This window comes from Chiloscyllium plagiosum, unplaced genomic scaffold, assembly GCF_037043375.1.
Source record: "Chiloscyllium plagiosum isolate Xiang-an unplaced genomic scaffold, Cpla_swu_hap1 HiC_scaffold_2, whole genome shotgun sequence".
NCBI lineage: Eukaryota > Metazoa > Chordata > Chondrichthyes > Orectolobiformes > Hemiscylliidae > Chiloscyllium > Chiloscyllium plagiosum.
Window position 1 is genome coordinate 136,770,907 of NW_028270140.1, and position 22,236 is coordinate 136,793,142.

The 22,236-nt window shown below is 40.1% G+C and overlaps 1 protein-coding gene across 2 annotated transcripts in view; it reads right to left on the bottom strand.

Moving 5' to 3' along the window:
* The window catches only part of neil3 (nei-like DNA glycosylase 3), a 43,785-nt gene that overhangs the window by 11,490 nt on the left and 10,059 nt on the right, over positions 1-22,236 (bottom strand). For both annotated transcript variants that reach the window (XM_043704855.2, XM_087973765.1), the window contains exons 4-8: positions 15,856-16,069; positions 12,079-12,153; positions 9,127-9,293; positions 3,403-3,572; positions 2,313-2,760 (exon numbers count right to left, since the gene is read on the bottom strand). In XM_043704855.2, coding sequence (XP_043560790.2) covers positions 2,313-2,760; positions 3,403-3,572; positions 9,127-9,293; positions 12,079-12,153; positions 15,856-16,069 — 1,074 coding nt within the window. The remainder of the gene's footprint in view (positions 1-2,312; positions 2,761-3,402; positions 3,573-9,126; positions 9,294-12,078; positions 12,154-15,855; positions 16,070-22,236) is intronic.

Sequence of the window (22,236 nt, forward strand, 5' to 3'; positions counted from 1 at the left end):
CTCAATAGCAACTACAGAAGAACAAAAAATGCTGACTCAGCTAACAATGCCCAAATCCCATGAATAAAAATAATTAAGGAAGCTTTCATTAAATTGACATCCACCTTGAAAACAATACTAGTCTTTCTGCCGTGCTCATTACACAATTGAAACTGCTCTTAATTTCCTCTTTAGTTTGTTCACAGCACGCAGCTGCCATGTTTTGATTTTTGTATCATTTCGGTATTTTAAAATGTGTAATAATGTTTTAAACAAACCACTGACAGAACATTCAACCCATGTGCAAACATAAGAAAGAAAAAGATCTAAAAGTAAAAATCTGTACTTATAAAAACACAAGACGTTTTTTTTAAATCGCATGCTACATGTAGAAAAATAATGTGGTCTGCATATATCAGATCCAGTGCCGTAAAAATTATTAGAAGCTGCTCAGATATGAAGTAAGCAGTTCAAAAGTTGACGATATTATCTTCATTCGTTTTGCAGAAATTAAGTTGCAGGGGTAGATAGAGCAATCATAGAATCGTACAGTACAGAAGAGGCCTTTAGGAGTATCCAGTCTGCACCAAAAAACTACTCTAAATCTACACTGGCCCCACTTGCCAGCATTGTTTTGACATTTGAAGTGCTCATCCAATTACTTTTAAAAGGTCATGAGCTGTTTTTTTTTTTAATCCACCTGTCTCTACCCTCTCAGACCCCTTTTAGCCTTCTCTGCACCAAAGAAAATAACCTAAGCTCATCCAGCCTCTCTTCATAGCTAAACTATACCATCCATGCAACATCACTGTGTGTCATGACTGCACCCGTTCCAGTTTAACCATATTCTTCCCATAGTGCAGTGACCAGACTGCACACAGTATTCCAGCTGTGGTCTAACCAAAGACCTTTACAGCTCCAACATTAACCTCCTGCTCTTATAACATACGCCACAACTGTTAAATACACATGTCCCATTTACCTTAACTACCCTAGCAACCTGTCCTGCCACCTTCAGGGATCTGTGGACAAGTACCTTAAGATTCCTGTGTTCCTCTGAGCTTTTTAGTGACCTGCCATTCATTGAATACTCCCTTGTCTTATTATTTCTTCCAAATGCATTACTTCACACTTTCGAGGATTAAATTCTGTCTGCCACTGATCTGCCCATCTGACCATTAATTTATATCTTCCTGTAACTCGGATCTCCTTCTTTACTGTTAACCATCCCGCCAATCTTTGTGTCATCTGCAAATGTTCTCATCATTCCACTAACATTTTCTTCTACATCACAAACAATAAGGGACTCAGGAGAAAGTGAGAACTGCAGATGCTGGATATCAGAGTCAAGAGTGTGTCGCTGGCAAAGCACAGCAGGTCAGGCAGCATCCGAGGAGCAGAAGAATTCACCTTTCGGGCATAAGCCCTTCATAGAAGGGACTCAATAGTGATTCCTGTAGTACATCACTGGACACAGCCATCCAGTCACACAGTTATCTACCGTCACCCTTCTGTCTCCTACCACTGAGCTAATTTTGGATCCAACGTGCCAAGTTATGCAGCATATCCTGTGCTTTTCCCTTTGTTTATTAACCTTCCATCTGGGACCTTGTTGAAGGCTTTTCTGAAATCTATGTAAACTGCATCAACTGCACTACCTTTACCTGTACAACTTGTCATCTCCTTGAAAAATTTAATCAAATCTATTAGCCATGACCTCCCTCTGATAAAGCCTGATCAAACTTTGCCTCTCCAAATCGAGATAAATTCTCTCCTTCAGAAGTTTCTCTAAAAATTTCTCTACCATTGACTTAAGACCCATGGGTCTGTAATTCCCTGTTTTGTTTCTATCACCGTTCTTGAAAAGTGGAACCATATTAGCCATTCTCCAGTCTTCTGGCACCTTTTCAATGGTCAGAGGGAAATTAAAAATTTGTGTCAAAGTCCCTGTAATTTCCTCTCTCCTCTCACAGCAGTCGGGAATACAACTCATCCGGACCGAGCGATTTGTCCATGTTTAAACTTGCCTAAACTTCCAATACCTCCTCACTCCCATGTCAAACTGCTCACGAACCTCACAGATTCTCTTCCCAAATTCTGTACCTAAATCCTCCTCAAAAATGAAGACAAGCGTGAAATACTTACTTAACACTCTACCAATATCCTCCAACTCCATGCAATGTATTCACCATAATATTTGATTAAATGTAAATGTCCCAAGGTGTGGAAAACATTCAACAGTTCTATCATGCAGCTAGCTTACTTTAACAGTGACATTTCACAACAACTTTCTGCATTGACATTTAATTTAAATAGATAAGACACGGGCGTACCTGGCAACGGAAATTTTATCTGTTGTCTGGGAATCAAAAGACAAATTATGGTCAGTTTTAATTCTTTTGGGAGGTTGATGCAATAAACTTTGGTTTGTACAAGTTGTAGCTATTGAATTGCTGGCCATTTGGTTTGCATAGCTATTAAAGGGGCCATTCATCTTGAGGCTCCAGCTCATTGCATTTGCAGAACTGCTTTTAATCAAAGACAAAGCTTGGCGTGAAGTGTTTCCATGTGATAATGGGGTCTTCCTTTTCATTTCGTCATCAACTGAGGCAGTGGCTTCAGGGCTTTCTCCAGGACTCCTTAGCGATGTGAGAACTAATGTTGATGTACCAAATGCTGCCTTTCGATTCAGTTTCCACTCAATCTTTGGCTTCCCAAAACTATTACATGGGTATTTTATGAGATCAGTGTCAAAGTCAGACATCTTAGGTGAGGTTTCCTCTTTAAAAGATGCAGAACACACAGTTAACATTGCAGAAAGAATACACAGTTTACTCTGATAAACATGATAAATCTTGAATGTCATGAATGGAAGTTATTTTTAAAGTTTCCTGTTGCAAATTAAATATTATACTTTCATATGAGGTGGCAAAGGAGATTGTATAGATTAATTTAGTTGTGAATAAAATGTTCATTACGATGTTAAATACTCAGCTCAACAAAATGCAAGTAAAGGACTCAGCTACAATTTTGAACGTTTTGCAATTTTCATTCACCTTTGCACCACAAAGCTATTAAAATTGCTATTATATCTACAATAGAACTCGTGCCTGAGAGGGGTATGGTAAAGCTACATCCCAGAGGTGAAGGAAATTCTCATATGTAAACAGTCATCAATATCTTGTTCGTGGTGTAAATAAAATTTAACAATTTGAAAACTTCAACTGACCTTTTAAACATTGCCTCTAAGTTCATGCAATTTCATGTTACATTTCCAAAAAGTAATACATCTCTTTTGATAGATATTGATTATGCTACAGGGAGCTAAGAAACTGGAGACATTAAATCACAAACATACCAAAAATAAATTAACTTGATAATGACACTAAGAGTTTTGGTCCACTTGCTGAAGACTACACTTACTCACAGGCCTTGGCGTTAGGCAGGCATTGCACGACTTGGACGATGGTGCATTTATTAATGTACAAAGCGAACATGTCCATTCTTCCTCCTCTTTTTTGGCAACGTTGTCATTAGAATGATGTCTAAAGGCATGTGCCCATCCCATCAGGCTATTCCGTTTAGGCAAATTACTGTTTAAAAAATACATTTGAAAACATGAGAAAAGTAGTTTTGCTGTGATTTAAGTAGACATTTACATAATAAAAATGTGACATTCCATTTAAAATGTTAGAAATCGTTGACAACAAGATTCTTAAGCATTAGCATGTTGTAAATGTATGTTTTGCTTACAATTAGGAGAATGTGAAAAAAAAAAGGCCGCTTGTAAAGAAAATGAGAGTGAACTTTGGTACACAGCAACAATACTGTTTCTAGAACACAGCGCAATATAAGCCCTTCAGCCATCGATATTGCACTGACCTGTGGAACCAATCTGAAGCCCATCTGACCTACACTTTTCCATTCTCGTCAATATGCCTATCCAATGACCATTTAAATGCCCTTAGGCTTGGTGAGGCTACTACTGTTGCAGGGAGTGCATTCCATGCTCCGACTACTCTGAGTAAAGAAACTACCTCTGGCATCTGACCTATATCCATCACTCCGCAATTTAAAGCTACGCCCTCTCATGTTAGCTTTCACCATCCGAGGATAAAGTCTCTCACTGTCCAACCTATCCAACCCTCTGATTATCTTATATGTCTCAATTAGGTCATCTCTCAACCTTCTTCTCTCTAATGAAAACAGCCTCAAGTTCCCCAGCCTTTCTTCGTAAGACCTTCCCTCCATACCAGGCAACACCCCAGTAAATCTTCTCTGAATCCATTCGAAAGTATCCACAACCTTCCTATAATGCGGTGATCAGAACTGTATGCAATACTCCAAATGTGGCCGCATCAGAATTTTGTACAGCCGCAGCATGATCTCAATGTTCTGAAACTCAATCCCTCTACCAATAAAAGCTAACACATTGTATGCCGTCTTAACAACCGTATCAACCTGGGTGGCAACTTTCAAGGATCTATGCACCTGGAAACACTACCAAGAATCTTATCATTAGCCCAGTACTCTGCATTCCTGTTACTCCTTCCAAAGTAAATCATCTCACACTTTTCTGCATTAAACTCCATTTGCCACCTCTCAGCCCAGCTCTGCAGCTTATCAATATCTCTTTACAAAGTTTACAAACGCTTTTCGGAACAGAATATGTAACAATCTTTAAATGTAGGACAGATTTCAGGAAGAGTTTCATAACCACAAAGAATGACCAATCTGCTGAATACTTTTCCAGATAAACATGTGAAAGAAAAAATCAAATTATTTGAATATAATAGATGTTGACATGGAGGATAAAAAGGAGACTAAGTTTTTTTTTCTGGATGGATGAATCAGAACAAGAGAATGAAAACTTCCTACTTGTTTATGCTGTAAAGTAATCTTGCACCTCACTGAGGGTATTTAAATAGAAACATGCATCAGATACAAACATCATGGTTACTACAGCACATCAGAGTCTGGATTTTTATGGAAATTGGCTCACTTACTGACCACCCCAAACCCACTACACAACTACAAGGGACAAATCTCTACTTGCATAATTAGATGCAGGTTGTAAATGTAAATTTGCTCGCTGAACTGCAAGGTTCATTTCCAGACGTTTCGTCACCATACTAGGTAACCTCATCAGTGAGACTCCGGTGAAGCACTGGTGGCATGGCCCACTTTTTATTTATGTGTTTGTGTTTCCTTGGGTTGGTGATGGCATTTCCTGAGGTGATTTTATTTCCAGTTCTTTTTCTCAGGGGGTGGTAAATGGGATCCATATCAATGTGTTTGTTGGTAGCGTTCCGATTGGAGCGCCATGCTTTCTAGGAATTCTCACACATGTCTCTGTTTGGCTTGTCCAAGGGTGGATGTGTTGTACCAGTCGAAATGTTGTCCTTCCTCATCTGTATGTAAGGATACTAGTGAGAGGGGGTCATGGAAAGGCAAGGACTGATTAGGGATAGTCAACATGGCTTTGTGCGTGGGATATCATGTCTCTCAAACTTGATTGAGTTATTTGAAGTAACAAAGACGATTGATGAGGGCAGAGCGGTAGATGTGAGGTATATGGACTTCAGTAAGGTGTTCGACAAGGTTCCCCATGGGAGACTGATTAGCAAGGTTAGATCTCATGGAATACAGGGAGAACTAGCCATTTGGATACAGAACTGGTTCAAAGGTAGAAGACAGAGGGTGGTAGTGGTGGAGGGTTCTTTTTCAGACTGGACGCCTGTGACCAGTGGAATGCCACAAGGATCAGTGCTGGGTCCTCTATTTTTTGTCATTTACATAAATGATTTGGATGCAAGTATAAGAGGTACAGTTAGTAAGTTTGCAGATGACACCAAAATTGGATATGTAGTGAACAGCGAAGAAGGTTACCTCAGATTAAAACGGGATCTTGATCAGATGGGCCAAGGGCTGAGAAGTGGCAGATGCAGTTTAATTCAGATAAATGTGAAGTGCTGCATTTTAGGAAAGCAAATCTTAGCAGGACTTATACACATAATGGTAAGGTCCGAGGGAGTGTTACTGAACAAAGGGAGTGCAGGTTCATAGCTCCTTGAAAGTGGGGTCGCAGGAAGATAGGATAGTGAAGATGGCGTTTGGTTTGCTTTCTTTTATTGGTCAGAGTATTGAGTACAGGAGGTGGGAGGTCATGTTGCGGCTGTACAGGACATTAGTTAGGCCACTGTTGGAATATTGCCTGCAGTTCTGGTCTCCTTCCTATTGGAAAGATGTTGTGAAACTTGAAAGGGTTCAGAAAAGATTTACAAGGATGTTGCCAGGGTTGGAGGATTTGAGCTATAAGGAGAGGCTGAACAGGCTGGGGCTGTTTCCCCTGGAGCATCGGAGGCTGAGGGGTGACCTTATAGAGGTTTATAAAATTATGAGGGGCATGGATAGGATAAATAGACAAAGACTTTTCCCTGGGGTCTGGGAGTCTAGAATGAGAGGGCATAGGTTTAGGGTGAGAAGGGAAAGTTATAAAACAGACCTAAGGGGCAACGTTTTTGCACAGAGGATGGCACGTGTCTGGAATGAGCTGCCAGAGGAAGTGCTGGAGGGTGGTACAATTGCAACATTTAAAAGGCATTTGGATGGGTACATGAATAGGAAGGGTTTGGAGGGATATGGGCCAGGTGCTAGCAGATGGGATTAGATTGGGTTGGGATATCTGGTTGGCATGGACGGTTGGACTGAAGGGTCTATTTCCATGCTGTACATTTCTATGACTCTGTGTCTTTTTGTGGCTAGTTGACGTTCATGGGTCCTGGTGGCTAGTGTTCTGCCCATTTGTCCAATGTAGTGATTGTTAAAGTTCTTGCAAGGTATTTTGGAAATGACATTAGTTTTGCTCGTATGTGTAAGTCTTTCAAGTTCATTAGCTGCTATTTTCATGTGTTGGTGGGTTTGTGGGCTAACATGATGCCAAGATGTCCGAGTAGTCTGACAGTCATTTCCAAGATGTCTTTGATGTAGGGGAGAATGGCTCGGGTTTCTGGATGGTGATTTTCCTTTGCTCTTCAACCTATCGTCTGAAAAATATCACCACACAGTGTATTCAAAAAGAACGAGTACCCAATTAACACAATCCGCAGATTTATCAGCAAAAACCCAAAGAAGCAGAGAAAACGTGTACAGAAACCCCAGCCACTCTCCCCTACAACAAAGATATCTCGGAAATTACTCAGACCTCTTGGCATCATGGTTGCCCACAAACCCACCAACACACTAAAACAGCAGCAAATGAACTTGAAAGACCCTATACAGACAACAAGCCAAACTAATATCATTTATAAAATACCTTGCAAGAATTGTCACGAACATTACATTGGACAAACAGGCAGAAAACTAGCCACCAGGATGCATGAGTATCAACTGGCCACAAAAAGACATGACCCATTCTCATTACTATTTATACATCGAGGAAGGACCACTTCGCCTGGGGACAACACATCCATCCTAGGACAAGCCAAACTGAGACACACGCGAGAATTCCGAGAAGCATGGCACTCCAACCGGAACTCTATCAACAAACACATTGACTTGGATCCCATTTACCACCCCGAGAAAAAGAATAGGAAATTACATCACCACAGGAAATGACATCACCAACACAAGGAAACAAACACATAAATAAAAAGCAGGTCACACCAGCAGTGCTTCACCAGAGGCTCACTGATGATGTTACCTAATATGGTGACAAAACATCTGAAAACGAACCTTGCAGCTCAGCAAGCAAACTTCCATCCAGTTACAAATCTTCTTAAAACTTGCTAAGATACAGGTTTAACAATATTAAAGAAATTTGATGTCATCCAGGACAAAGCTATCTACTTGACTGGCAACAATCCACATGCTAAAACATTCACTTTCTCTACAAGAGCCATATCCTAGAAGCAGAGTACATTATCAGTAGCCTGCATGGATGCAACCCGCCAAGGGACCTTTACATATACAACCTGCACCATCCATAAGAATATAAGTGCAGGTAATACAGGTATTTCTTCCATAATACCCATTTCGTCAATGCGAATTGGCTATAACACACTTGATGAATTGTGGACATTGTTTGCGTAAAATGAACTTTCTGCTGAATGGGTTTAGCGGGATTTCCATCTTCTACAGCGTGATTTCTATTGCAGTTTCCCATAACATGATTTTCTATAGCATAAGATTGCAGAAGAACACAACTAGCATGTTATAGCAGAATGCCTGTAGGTACCGAGGCCAGAATGATCTACAAGTTCTCCTTAAAATCATACACAATCCAGAACTTGGATGTCTCCCAGCATGCTTATTGTTGTTAGAAATCAAAGTTTTGCAAATCTCATACAGGCATTACAATGAGATTATAGTTATCTTGTTCATACATCATACAACTTAACAACAAAATTCTCAATGGACATTTTGGCCAGGTTCATTCAAAGTTTCACATTGCAACGATTCAGAGAGCTCAGCACAACCTTCTCAAGGGCAGCAAAGATGGACAGTATTGGCCAGTGATGGCACACTAAGATTGAAAATAACTTCAACAGGCATCAGTGTAATTCATTCACTCCATTGACTTAGATCGTGATTCCGAAAGAAGGTCATTAAGAGGGAAGGGTTAATAAAAAGAAAAGCAATGAGTAAAGACCAAGGGTAGCTGGTCTAGTCAGAGTTTAAAATACTGGCTCTTTATTTGAGATTTGCAATATTTGAACAAGCCATAAGAAGTCAAAGTAAATGTTGAATAAATAGGTGAAGAGATATTGAGTTAAGGGAGGCAACTACTGATGAGAAGCAGTAAGTACACAATAGAGAAAATGGCTGAGAGTGATCAGAAATAAATAGGGGACAAAAGCATTCAAAGTGGCAACGTATTGGGGAGCAAGAAATAGGAATGAATATTACAAGATTTGGAACTGTTTAAAATAAGCTGGGAAGATAACTATAGATTGAAGGAATGCCTTCAAAAGGAAAAATGAGTTTGTAATAAAACTCAAGTCATGCAAGTTTGCCAAGTGTTGTATAGTCTGATCTAAAATTTATCTAAATTACAATTTTGAAATGATAGACAAGTTCATATTGTCTCATCTTTGCTTCATTTTCAAGACGTATGACAAAATAATGTATTTTGTACATATTCAATACCTAATGTTAATCTGACTGGGATCTTCCTTCTGACAGCACGAGCAGAAATATGTCATTCGTTTATTCTCCCCAAGACGACAGACAGTGATTTTACCATTGCACTGTCCACAGGAGGAACGCTTGTATACTTTGTAATGCTTATACAAAGCTGACCCCATCTTACGACACTAAAATGTCAAAAGAAAAAGAATTAAATTATAACTGATGATGAAAAAAAAACAAATCTTCCAGTATTTTGTATGAGCTCAAACTGATAAATACATGTAAATGTTTATCAGGCTTAACAGTCATTCAGGATCAGAAGTGACAATTTTGATACTTACCTTGTGTAAAAGTTTTCTCGTTTTCCCCCCACATTTGATTTTCATGGAAACAACTAATGACAACGTTATTCAATATTAATGTCTATTTGTATACCATCTTTAATATAACATTAAAAATAATTCAAGTACATCAAAGATAAAAGACGTTGAATTGCAGGAAAGCAATGGTAACAAAAAGGAAGAATATAAAGGAAGGATAGGAAGCAGTAAGAAAACAGGGCTCAAGTAGAATTCTCCAAACATCTGCTTCAGCTGAGCCAGAAGCTTGTAGGTTCAAGCTCCACTCTAGAGAGTCAAATAATCTAGCTGGACAATTAGATGGGACGATAAAGCAAATCCAGTTTATCTTTTCACTTGTATACAAGAGATTCCTTGGTATGCCTTGAAAAAGTTAAAGGATTCCATCTATCCTAGTTAACACAAAACATTATTACAACAAATTAGCTGGTCATTATTTCATTGCTGTTTGTCAGACCTGGTTTTGTTGAGATTGACTACCACACTTACCCAGTCTATAAAAACAACTTTACACATATTGACTGAAAGCCTTTGAACACAAGACCAAATAGAGTGTAAGGAGGCCACATACAGAATTATAAATGAGGATAGGATTTTGTAGTCAATCTCCAAGTGCATTGGTAAAGATGCCCTTCAATTGCATATCACCTTAACTCTCCTCAAGGCGTAAGCAGCCAAATTCTACAACACAGTCCGATAAACAACAACTTGTTGGATGAGGAATAAATATTGGCCACAACACTGGGAGAAGTACCCAGAGTAATGCTGCCCAGGTATCTTGAGAGTTCACTTGAGTAGACATCATATCAGCAATTTGAATGTTTTAGTGCTCACTCAGTAAAATGCTGAAGTATTAATCAGGATTCTAAGCTCATGGTGCCAGAATGGATCATGAAGCCGTAACTGCCCTTCTTAGAGTCAAGAGTCATACCAAAGAACATGGACTGCTATTGCACAAAGGTTGGCGAGTGCAGCTGTGATAAAGCATGAGGAAGGGCATCTTTCATGGCCTAGGAACGTCTCAACACCAACGTACTACAGGTGAAGTGCAGTCAGTGTTGTAATGTAAGGAGAAGCAGCTGTCAAAGGTGCTACAGACAACAAAACGATAATGACCAGATAAACATTTTTAGTATTTTTGGTTAAGGAGTTAATATTGACAAGGTTGATGGGAAGAAGTTTCCTGCTCTTCTTCAAGATACAACCTTGTTCTTTTTTAACACTGATCTGAGGAACAGATGGAGCATTGATTTATTGCCTCAGTTCAAAGACAGCATTAAGTCATTCTTTAACACACTGGAATGTCAAAATATAGAAATTGGATTTAACTGAGAAAACACCTGATTGTGAGATAAGAATGCTACCAATAACTCATACCTTGCACTCACGATAGGGGAACAGCCCTTACGGTACATAGGACAATGGGTAGCAGGGGCTTGTAGGGGTTGTAGTTTGAAAAAGGATATGACTTGTAAAGTTAGCAAAAAAGGCACTAGAATAACAATCTGGAAGTAACAAGAACATGGATTGATCTTCATTTGACTCCAAACTACAACAATGTGGTCTTAATGGCCCTCCAGGCAATTAGGCATTGTCAGTAAATATGGGCCTAGCCAGTGAAGCCCACATCCCATAATGAATCTTTGAAAAAAAAGTCTTGAGTGATGGCATTATCCAGAGGCATGACTTTGTAAATCCATGATTATCATTAAAGTCAGGATGAAGAAGGTTATCAAAAGTGGAGTGTTGGGACAAACTCAAGGTGGAACAAAATTTATTTCAGGTAGTATATTGGCTGTAAAATTGCAGTAAAACATTAAGCTGTACTAGGACAGTGAAAAAGAGGAACTAGAAATTATAGTGCTGATCATATCTACAGAAGGTGCTGAACTTCCTATTTGTTTATTTTTCTGATTTATTCCAAGATCCTGTACCTAGGAACCTTTGTGCCTAAGATGATGGTGACCTTGTAAACCTTTCACTGCATTCATGTGAGTACATGTTACATTAGACCTAATTCTAAATCTAATTATAATTGGTACCTTCTGCTTCTGAAACAGTAACTATTGTGGTGCCTTGCTATGTATAAATAAACAGGAACAGACACAAATGCCAAGCAATAAATTTACAATGAGATTCCTACAGAGAATTTCGATGTCTTAGCTAAGACAAGTTGGAGATAATCAGCTTTATAATTGTCAAGCTCAAGAAAAATACAGGAAGTTAAATATGACTTATGATCCCTTTTTATAATTTGTTCATGAAAACAGCTATGAATCTGACAAGATATAAATTGAAAAGCTGTTTTAAAGTCACAATTTTTGATTAAATCATTCCTACGTTGCAAGATTCAGTAATGCTGAGTTTGGTCTAAGTAGTTTAGCAAAGATATATGGAAAATCATAGGTGTGAACCATTGCACTGTCACTACTTGACACATACCACAGTAGATACACAAGCTTACAGCTTGAAAAGAATTTTTCAAATAAAACAATTTAATAATGCTCAAGTGAAAGTAAAGCTTTTGTCAACTTCAATTCGAGGGAGTTAGTAGTCATTTAGATGATGTGAACTGTAGTTTTATTTCCAACAAATAGATACACATTCTTACCTTATAGAACAGAATTGTGAAGTCATGTGTCACTTTTACAAGATGGTGTATTTGTTCAGCTGATAAGCGCCAAATCTATGAAAAAGGATATACGTCTGAGATAAGTACTTTGAAACAACCTGCTTGGAGATGTTGTGAGACACTTTTAGTATAGGTTCAACTTGAATCCTGTCTTCTGGCCCAGAGACTGGGACATTACCACTGTACCACAAGCACCAATGCATCAGAGATATTTTCTAATCAATCAATGACATTATGGCATACCTCTGGAGGAGGCTGGACTTAACTAGGGCCTTCTGACTCAGAGGTACGGACATTATCACTGCATCAGAAGAGCTCAATGTGTCAGAGATGTTGGTTTACCTCAAATCATTTACAGTTGCAGTTTGATTTTAAACTTAACTTGAAACAACTAACTGGCCTTACAGTGCCTTTTGATATCACTAAATGAAAATACTCCAAATATAAGTGCAAACTTTAACCACCACTGTAGTTTCCTTCAGGTGCAGGTGTTGCCTGGAGCATGTGTCTGAACAGGAGGTTGGCCAGAGATTAATCTTTTAATTTAAAGTGGTCAGAGAACTTCTTGACAAAAAGAGAGACAGGTCTGAAACACAGAAATAATTAATTAAAATTAACCCTCACAGGTTTACATAATTTTGTATCTCAGTTTAAGTGTAATGGATAATTACACAGCATTATGTGCAGCATTTAATAGAGGCCTCAAAGATTATGTCTGCCAGTTGGATAGCCAGCAAGAGCACTGTACCACCTCCCTGAGGGAAGGCCTGCCATACCTTTGGCACTCAGGCACTTAACTGGATAATGGCAACCCTTTCCAGGACAGAGGTTCTGCCTACCAAGAGGTGCTGGCCTTTCAGAAACCAGCAATTTTATTTAACAACAGCACCACAAGGGAGCTGGTGCCTGTTGTTAGTAAATCCCAATGCCAAGGCAAAATGATTTCGCTGGATCGCAGGCCTCAGGTGAATACTGGTGAGTGGGTATCACAGAGTAAGAATTGTGGAGGTGGTGGGGTCAGCAGTAAAGAAAGGGGTGCAGCTCTCAGCTGGATCCCTTGTTGAGGGACTAAGGAACTTTGAATGAGACCCACCTCTGGAGGTCTGCAGCAATCCAGCACTGGGATTTGTGCAGTGCCTTGGGACATTTACTACGAAAGCATTAAATGATTGCAGTTTGCTCTTGCATTTGAAATCAAACATATGTGTGCATGGAAGACTGCACAAGTGGTTAACCAAATATTTAAGAAGTTTATCAAATGCCATAGAGACAAGTCCCATTTAGAATTGCAATTCAATTACAGAATTAACAAAACATTCAAAATCAAATGGCTAAACTGTGTGGAATGTATTAAACACACAATTAAGACTGTAGCATTCTGCATTTGACAGAATTTTAGAGTGTTGTATAATTCTGAGACCAAAGCTTTGAAGTTTCTGGGATCTGTGCAATGATTAATTGAAACCGATCTCCTAGCAATCGGCCAGTTGAGAGACTGGTCAACAGGATAGCTCGGGGAGAAAGCTATAGGAAGGGTCTATGAAGATGATGCCCAGTAAATGTTCATGTGGCAGTGGGGAGACAATGGGAGAGAGAGGTGCTAAATAAATAGGTTGCAGTTTGGGTCGAAGGGATGGTGTGTCGGACAATCCTTGCAGTGGATTGCTTAAGCAACCGGTGGGGGGTGGGGGGGGGAGAGTAGTGAGTGAATGAGAAAGGTGAGTGCATGCTTGTGTTGCTCTCCAAAGCATTGTTGAAAAACACTCACTTGCTTGGTCCATCTGTTCTGGTCTCCTTTTAACTTCTGGGTTTCCCTTGCTCTAGGAAACCTAGAACGCCAGCATAAATTCAAATGCTCTCATAATCTGATTTAAAAGGCAACCTAATTGACAAGTTTCAATCATGGATCCAACACTACAGAGTGGACCCTGAACAAACATCTAATGCCCTTTCAAATGAAGTCACTCCTTTTTTATTCATCCCATCCTCTGCCAATGAATTAGCTCTCCTCCACATGTAACACCACTTAGACTACGTACAGACAGTAGCAACGGCCCAGAATGTATCATCACCTCAGTAGTATATATATCTAGGTGAACTTGCCAAGTCCTAAAGGATAGGACTGTTAAACTAGTTTGTAGCAAGGGTTCAGGAAATCAACTTTCAGTAAAACATTTACTTGACCTAATCTTCTGAAATCCAACGACAGCAGATACATCTGTCCGTGGAATCATCAACAGAAGTGACCTTTGCAGAACCTTTGTGAATACAAAGTTCCACTCTCATAGGGAGCATATTCCCACATTCTGTGACACTCATAATGCACTAATTAGGTTAGACAGATTTTGGAAAGATCTAGCCTCTTAAGGCTTGGTATCCATGACCCATTTTTGGGCAATCAGCAGCAACTGAACTGTATTCTACCACAATCTGTAACAAAATAGTCCAGAATACCCCAATCTAGCATCATTACCAAGCATATCTTAAAAATAAAGGTGTCATTCTGTTGCATGCCAAGCAGCATAAACAGCATGCAATAGACAGAGCTAAGTGATCCCATAACCAATGGATTAGGTCCAAGCTTTGCAGTCCAACCACATCCAGTTGTGAATGGTGGTGGACAATCAAATAACTCATTTGAAAGAGAAGTTCTACAGATATCCCATTCAATTATGGGAGGTAGGGCGGGTTGGAATCCAGCATATCAGTACAAAAGACAAGGCCTAAACATCCACAAGCATCTTCTGCCAGAAATGCCTATCATTTATGCCATCTCAGATTCCTCTTCCAATCCTTAACATTACAGACACCAATTTTCAGCTTATTCTATTCACACCACTTGATATCAAAAACTGTTGAATGCACTAGGATAACGCAAAACATATGAATCCTCAAATTATTTCTGCAACACTACCAAAGACTTGTGATTCAGAACTAGCCACACCTGTAGCCAAGCCTAGGTAGTACAGTTACAACATTGGTATGTACCCAGCAATGTGCAAAACTGCCAGGTATATCCTGTCAACAAAAATCAGAACCATCGCAATCTGGCCAATTACTGTCCAATCAGTCAAGTTTCAATCATAAGCAAAGTGATGAAAGGGGCCATTGACGTTGCCTTGAAATGGTATTCACTCAACAATAAACTGCTTATTGATGCTTAGTTTGGGTTCCAACAGGCTCGCGCAACTCCTGATCTCATTACAGCATTTGTCCAAATATGGTTTCAATTAATTAATTACGGACAAATGAGCGAAACTCCAGAGAGGATGTTTGATTTCCTTTGAAATCAAGGTAGTACTTGACCAAGTATGGTATAAAAAAGACTATGCAAAATTGCAATTAATTATATCAGAAGAAAACTTTCCATTGATTGAAGTCATAAGTGGCACAAAAGAAAATGAGCATGATTATCAGAAGTCAGCCATCTCAGCGCCAGCACATCTTTGCGGGAGACCCTCAATGCAGGCAGAACCAACTTCAGCTACTCCATTAATGACTGTCTTACCATTGTAAAGTAAGAAGTGGGGATGTCCACTGATCATGGCACAACGTTCAGAACTATTCATGACTTCTCAGGCACTGGAACACTCCATGACCAAATGCAGCTAGGTGTGAACAATAACCAGGGAATTCGGGAGACAGCAATAAATGCTGACGCAGCTAGTGACAGCAATGAATTAATTTTTTTAAAAATAGCTGATCAGTTTCAATTAATGGCACTCAAATATGGACTCTGCTAAATAAGGCTTGTACCTTCACAGCAGGATGTAAGCTGCTATCAAACATGGATTCATTTTTAATGATATTTCCCACTCCAGGAAACACAGTCTGGTCCAACAGCACATCACAAATCATGCGAGCACCATGTTGCTTCAATTCATTCTCAGCTCGGGAATGACTGAATCTAGCCGAACAAACATCCAGTTCTTCCAACAATTTTAATTTCTGTTCACACTCAGATGTATTCCTGATTGATGAGAAAACAAAATCAGTGTTAAAAATTACATACAATTTCCCCCTACACTATCCCATCATCATCCATGTGTTAATCCAAGGATTGCTTAAATCAACCTAATGCGGCTGAGTTAACTACATTGACAGGTCATAGAGTCATAGAGAAGTACAGCATGGAAACAGACCCTTCTGTCCAACCCGTCCATGCCGACCAGATATCCCAACCCAATCTAGTCCCACCTGCCAGCACCCAGCCCATATCCCTCCAAACCCTTCCTATTCATATACCCATCCAATGCCTCTTAAATGTTGCAATTGTACCAGCTTCCACCAATTCCTCTGGCAGCTCATTCCATACACGTACCACCCTCTACGTGAAAAAGTTGCCCCTTACGTCTCTTTTATATCTTCCCCCTCTCACCCTAAACCTATGCCCTCTAGTTCTGGACTCCCCGAGCCCAAGGAAAAGATTTTGCCTATTTATCCTATCCATGCCCCTCATAATTTTGTAAACCTTCTTGGTCACCCCTCAGCCTCCGACGCTCCAGGGAAAACAGCCCCAGTCTGTTCAGCCTCTCCCTGTAGCTCAGATCCTTCAACCCTGGCAACATCCTTGTAAATCTTTTCTGAACTCTTCCAAGTTTCACAACATCTTTCCAATAGGAAGGAGACCAGAATTGGACGCAATATTTCAACAGTGGCCTAACCAATGTCCTGTACAGCCGCAACATGACCTCCCAACTCCTGTACTCAATACTCTGACCAATAAAGGAAAGCATACCTAACGCCTTCTTCACTATCCTATCTACCTGCGACTCCACTTTCAAGGAGCTAGGAACCTGCACTCCAAGGTCTTTTTGTTCAGCAACACTCCCTCGGACCTTACCATTAAGTGTACAAGTCCTGCTAAGACTTGCTTTCCTAAAATGCAGCACCTCGCATTTATCAGAATTAAACTCCATCTGCCACTTCTCAGCCCATTGGCCCATCTGGTCCAGATCCTGTTGTAATCTGAGGTAACCTTCTTCGCTGTCCACTACACCTCCAATTTCGGTGTCATCTGCAAACTTACCAACTGTACCTCCTATGCTCGCATCCAAATCATTTATGTAAATGACAAAAAGTAGAGGGCCCAGCACCGATCCCTGTGGCACTCCATTGGTCACAGGCCTCCAGTCTGAAAAACAACGCTCCACCACCACCCTCTGTCTTCTATCTTTGAGCCAGTTCTGTATCCAAATGGCTAGTTCTCCCTGTATTCCATGAGATCTAACCTTGCTAATCAGTCTCCCATGGGGAACCTTGTTGAACGCCTTACTGAAGTCCATATAGATCACATCTACTGCTCTGCCCTCATCAATCCTCTTTGTTACTTCTTCAAAAAACTCAATCAAGTTTGTGAGACATGATTTCCCACGCACAAAGCCACGTTGACTATCCCGAATCAGTCCTTGCCTGTCCAAATACATGCACATCCTGTCCCTCAGGATTCCCTCCAACAACTTGCCCACCACCATGGTCAGGCTCACTGGTCTATAGTTCCCTGGCTTGTCTTTATCGCCCTTCTTAAACAGTGGCACCACGTTTGCCAACCTCCAGTTTTCCGGCACCTCACCTGTGACTATCGATGATACAAATATCTCAACAAGAGGCCCAGCAATCACTTCTCTAGCTTCCCACAGAGTTTTCGGGTACACCTGATCAGGTCCTGGGGATTTATCCACCTTTAACCGTTTCAAGACATCTAGCACTTCCTCCTCTGTAATCTGGACATTTTGCAAGATGTCACCATCTATTTCCCTGCAGTCTATATCTTCCATATCCTTTTCCATAGTAAATACTGATGCAAAATATTCATTTAGTATCTCCCCCATTTTCTGTGGCTCCACACAAAGGCTGCCTTGCTGATCTATGAGGGGCCCTATTCTCTCCCTAGTTACCCTTTTGTCTTTAATGTATTTGTAAATACCCCTTTGGATTCTCCTTAATTCTATTTGCCAAAGCTATCTCATGTCCCCGTTTTGACCTCCTGATTTCCCTCTTAAGTATACTCCTACTTTCTTTATACTCTAAGGATTCACTCGATCTATCCTGTATATACCTTACATATGCTTCCTTCTTTTTCTTAACCAAACCCTCAATTTCTTTAGCCATCCAGTGTTCCCTATACCTACCAGCCTTCCCTTTCACCCTGACAGGAATGTACTTTCTCTGGATTCTTGTTATCTCATCTCTGAAGGCTTCCCATTTTCCAGCCATCCCTTTACCTGTGAACATCTGCCTCCAATCAGCTTTTGAAGGTTCTGGCCTAATACCATCCAAATTATCCTTTCTCCAATTTAGAACTTCAACTTTTAGATCTGGTCTATCCTTTCCCATCACTATTTTAAAACTAATAGAATTATGGTCACTGGCCCCAAAGTGCTCCCCCCCTGACACCTCAGTCACCTGCCCTGCCTTATTTCCCAAGAGTAGGTCAAGTTTTGTACCTTCTCTAGTAGGTACATCCACATACTGAATCAGAAAATTGTCTAGTACACACTTAAGACATTCCTCTCCACCTATACCTTTAACACTATGGCAGTCCCAGTCAATGTTTGGAAAGTTAAAATCCCCTACCATAACTACTCTATTATTCTTACAGATAGCTGAGATCTCCTTACAAGTTTGTTTCTCAATTTCCCTCTGACTACTGGGGGGGGGTCTATAATACAATCCCAATAACGTGATCATCCCTTTCTTATTTCTCAGTTCCACCCAAATAACTTCCCTGGATGTATTTCCAGGAATATCCTCCCTCAGCACAGCTGTAATGCTATCCCTAATCAAAAATGCCACTCCCCCTCCTCTTTTGACTCCCTTTCTATCCTTCCTATAGCATTTGTATCCTGGGCATTCAGCTGCCAGTCCTGCCCATCCCTGAGCCATGTTTCCGTAATTGCTATGATATCCCAGTCCCATGTTCCTAACCATGCCCTGAGTTCATCTGCCTTCCCTGTCAGGCCCCTTGCATTGAAATAAATGCAGTTTAATTTATTAGTCTTACCTTGTCCCTGCCTGCCCTGACTGTTTGACTCACTTCTGTTCTCAGCTGTACCCATCTCAGAGCGATCTCTTTCCTCTCGATCTCTTTCCTCACCATCTCCCTGTGTCCCTCCCCCCACCTTACTAGTTTAAGTCCTCCCAAGCAGTTCTAGCAAATTTCCCTGCCAGTATATTAGTCCCCTTCCAATTTAGGTGCAATCCATCCTTCTTGCACAGGTCACCCCAAAAGAGATTCCAATGATCCAAAAATGTGAATCCTTCTCCCATACACCAGCTCCTGAGCCATGCATTTATCTGCTCTATCCTCCTATTCCTGCCCTCATTAGCTCGTAGCATTGGGAGTAATCCAGATGTTACTACCCTTGAGGACCTCCTTTTTAAATTTCTACCTAACTCTCTGTAATCTCCCTTCAGAGTCTCAACCTTTTCCCTCCAATGTCGTTGGTTCCAATGTGCTCAATGACCTCCTGCTGGCCCCTCTCCCCCGTGAGAACATTCTGCACCCTCTCTGATATATCCTTGATCCTGGCACTAGGGAACCAACACACCATTCTGGTTTTTCTCTGCTGGCCACAGAAACGTCTGTCTGTACCTCTGACTACAGAATCCCCTAACACAATTGATCTCTTGGAAGCCGACGTACCCCTCATTGCATTAGAGCCAACCTCAATACCAGAAACTTGGCTGTTTGCGCTACGTTCCCCTGAGAATCCATCATCCCCTACATTTTCCAAAACAGCATACCTGCTTGAAATGGGTATATCCACAAAAGACTTCTGCTCTCGCTGCCTACCTCTTTTACCCTTCCTGGAGTTAACCCATCTATATGACTGTATCTGAGACTTTCCCCCCTTTCTATAACTGCCATCCATCACATACTGTTGCTGTTGCAAATTCCTCATCGCTTCTATCTGTCTCTCCAACCGATCCACTCGATCTAATAAGATTTGCATCCAACAGTATTTATAGCAGATATAATCCGCAGTAACCCTTAAACTCTCTTTAAACTCCCACATCTGACAAGTAGTACATATCACTGCAAAAGCCATTTTTGCTCCTTCACAATCTACAGACCCAGAAAATAACACCATCTTATTCCTCTACAAACACTGCCCCAGGTTAAATTAATAGCTATGGCTTATATTTTAAGTTTAATCAAGAGACTTATCTCCAAAAACATATAATCAAGAAAGAATCCACTGTACCCACTACTGCAACCTATTCTTGGACAGACTTAAAACAATAATTAACTTATCTGATTCTGTGCTGTGAACTTCGCACAACAGTTCCTCCAAGATTAGTTGTGAATTTCAGTGTTTGTTAATTTTCCCAGATGCACTCCGATGTCCAGCGATACACGAATTCAAACAGCAAAGGCGGTAACTGTGCAGTCAGTCCCTACTAATTTGGTTTTCTTTCAAAAATATTTTCATTCTGCATTTTTTTGTGCCAAACAATTTAAATGAACCAACTCAATTACTCTGGTTGCACTATTCCAGTTCGAGTTCATTTTATAGATATATTTAAGATATTTTTATCTTACGCTACAAAGTGTAATATCAAAGGGATAATTGCCTTTAACTTCAGTTATTTCACTTTTTTCAAAATCTCAAGTCACATTGAGCTTACGTTTTGCACTACATTTTCCCCCTTATTTTTTCTGGACATATGTTTGCATTTGTGCAATTTTTTTCTCATTACATACTTTGCATGTTATCTTTTCATTCTGAGTGCATCATACTTGCCATTTTCCTTTGCACAAACTGTTCTCCTTCTGCACTCTTGATCAAAATTAATTAAGCTCTACTTTGTGTTTCCTTTCCTACACAAGTGCATGCCACTTTTTGTATTCTCACAGCATTGCATTTTTTGCATGTTCTCTTCCTGCTATGTGCTATATTACTAAACCCATCTATGCTGCTCAGGAGAACTACCGAGAGCTGCAAAGGCAGAATGACAAGATGGTGAAATGGATTGAAAAAAAAAGACAGATGGATTTCAAATGTGAGACTGGAAATATAATAAAAAGTAAAAATAATTACGGTTGAAAAACTGGATGAAGAGGAGCAAAATGTTTGCGTTCATATTCTCATGTAGTTAAAAGCAGCACCACAAGTGATAAGGTTGTAACAAAAGCCAATGTTCACCAGTTTTAAGGCAAGTAATATAGAATATAAAAAACAAGATACATTTGTGGATCTATATCAAATCCTAATTAGAATACAATTGAAGAAGTTTTAAGAGTTACAGATTAATTTTGTTTAGTACATTAAATGATCCAGGCAGAAATGTAGAGGGTTTGATCAGTAAGTTTGCAAATGAAACGAAAATTGGTTGTGTGGTAAATAACGTGGAAGAACACAGGACAATATAAATGGTCAGATGCACAGAACAATGGCAAATGGAATTTAATCCATGGAAGTGAGAGATGATATATTTTGGAAGGGCTAATAAAATAAGACAGTACACACAATGAGTGATAAGAACCTATGTAGTTTAGAGGATCAGAGGGACCTTGGTGTACATGTCCACAGATCCTTGAAGGCAACAGGTCAGATGGATAAGATGATTGAGAAGGCATATAGGATACCTGCCTTTATTGAATAAAGGCATTGAATACAAGAGCTGTGAGGTTATGATAGAACTGTACAAGATGTTAGTTAAGCCACAACTGTAAGCAATTCTGATCGCCACATTATAGGACGGATATGATTGCTCTACAGACACCATAAAAAAAAGTTCTGTAGAATATCTGTAGCTCAGGTTGTGGATTAGGTTGTTGTATTGCTCGCTGAGCTAGTGAGCTTGTTCGCAGACATTTTGTCACCATTCTAGGTAACATCATCAGTGCACCTCCGATAAAGCATTGGTGTTCTGTCCTTCTTGCTATTATGTTCCCTGGTTTGCTGGAAAGCATGATATCACTTCCAGTTTTGTTTCTTAGTGGTTCGTATACATGGGCTCTAACTCTACATGTTTGTTGATGGAGTTCCAGTTTGAGTGCCAGGCTTCCAGGAATTCCCGTGCATGTCTCTGTTTGGTTTGTCCTTGGATGGATACGTTGTCCCAGTCGAATTGTTGTCCCTCTTTGTGTGTGTGGACACCAGTAATAGTTAATCATGTGTCTTGGTGGCG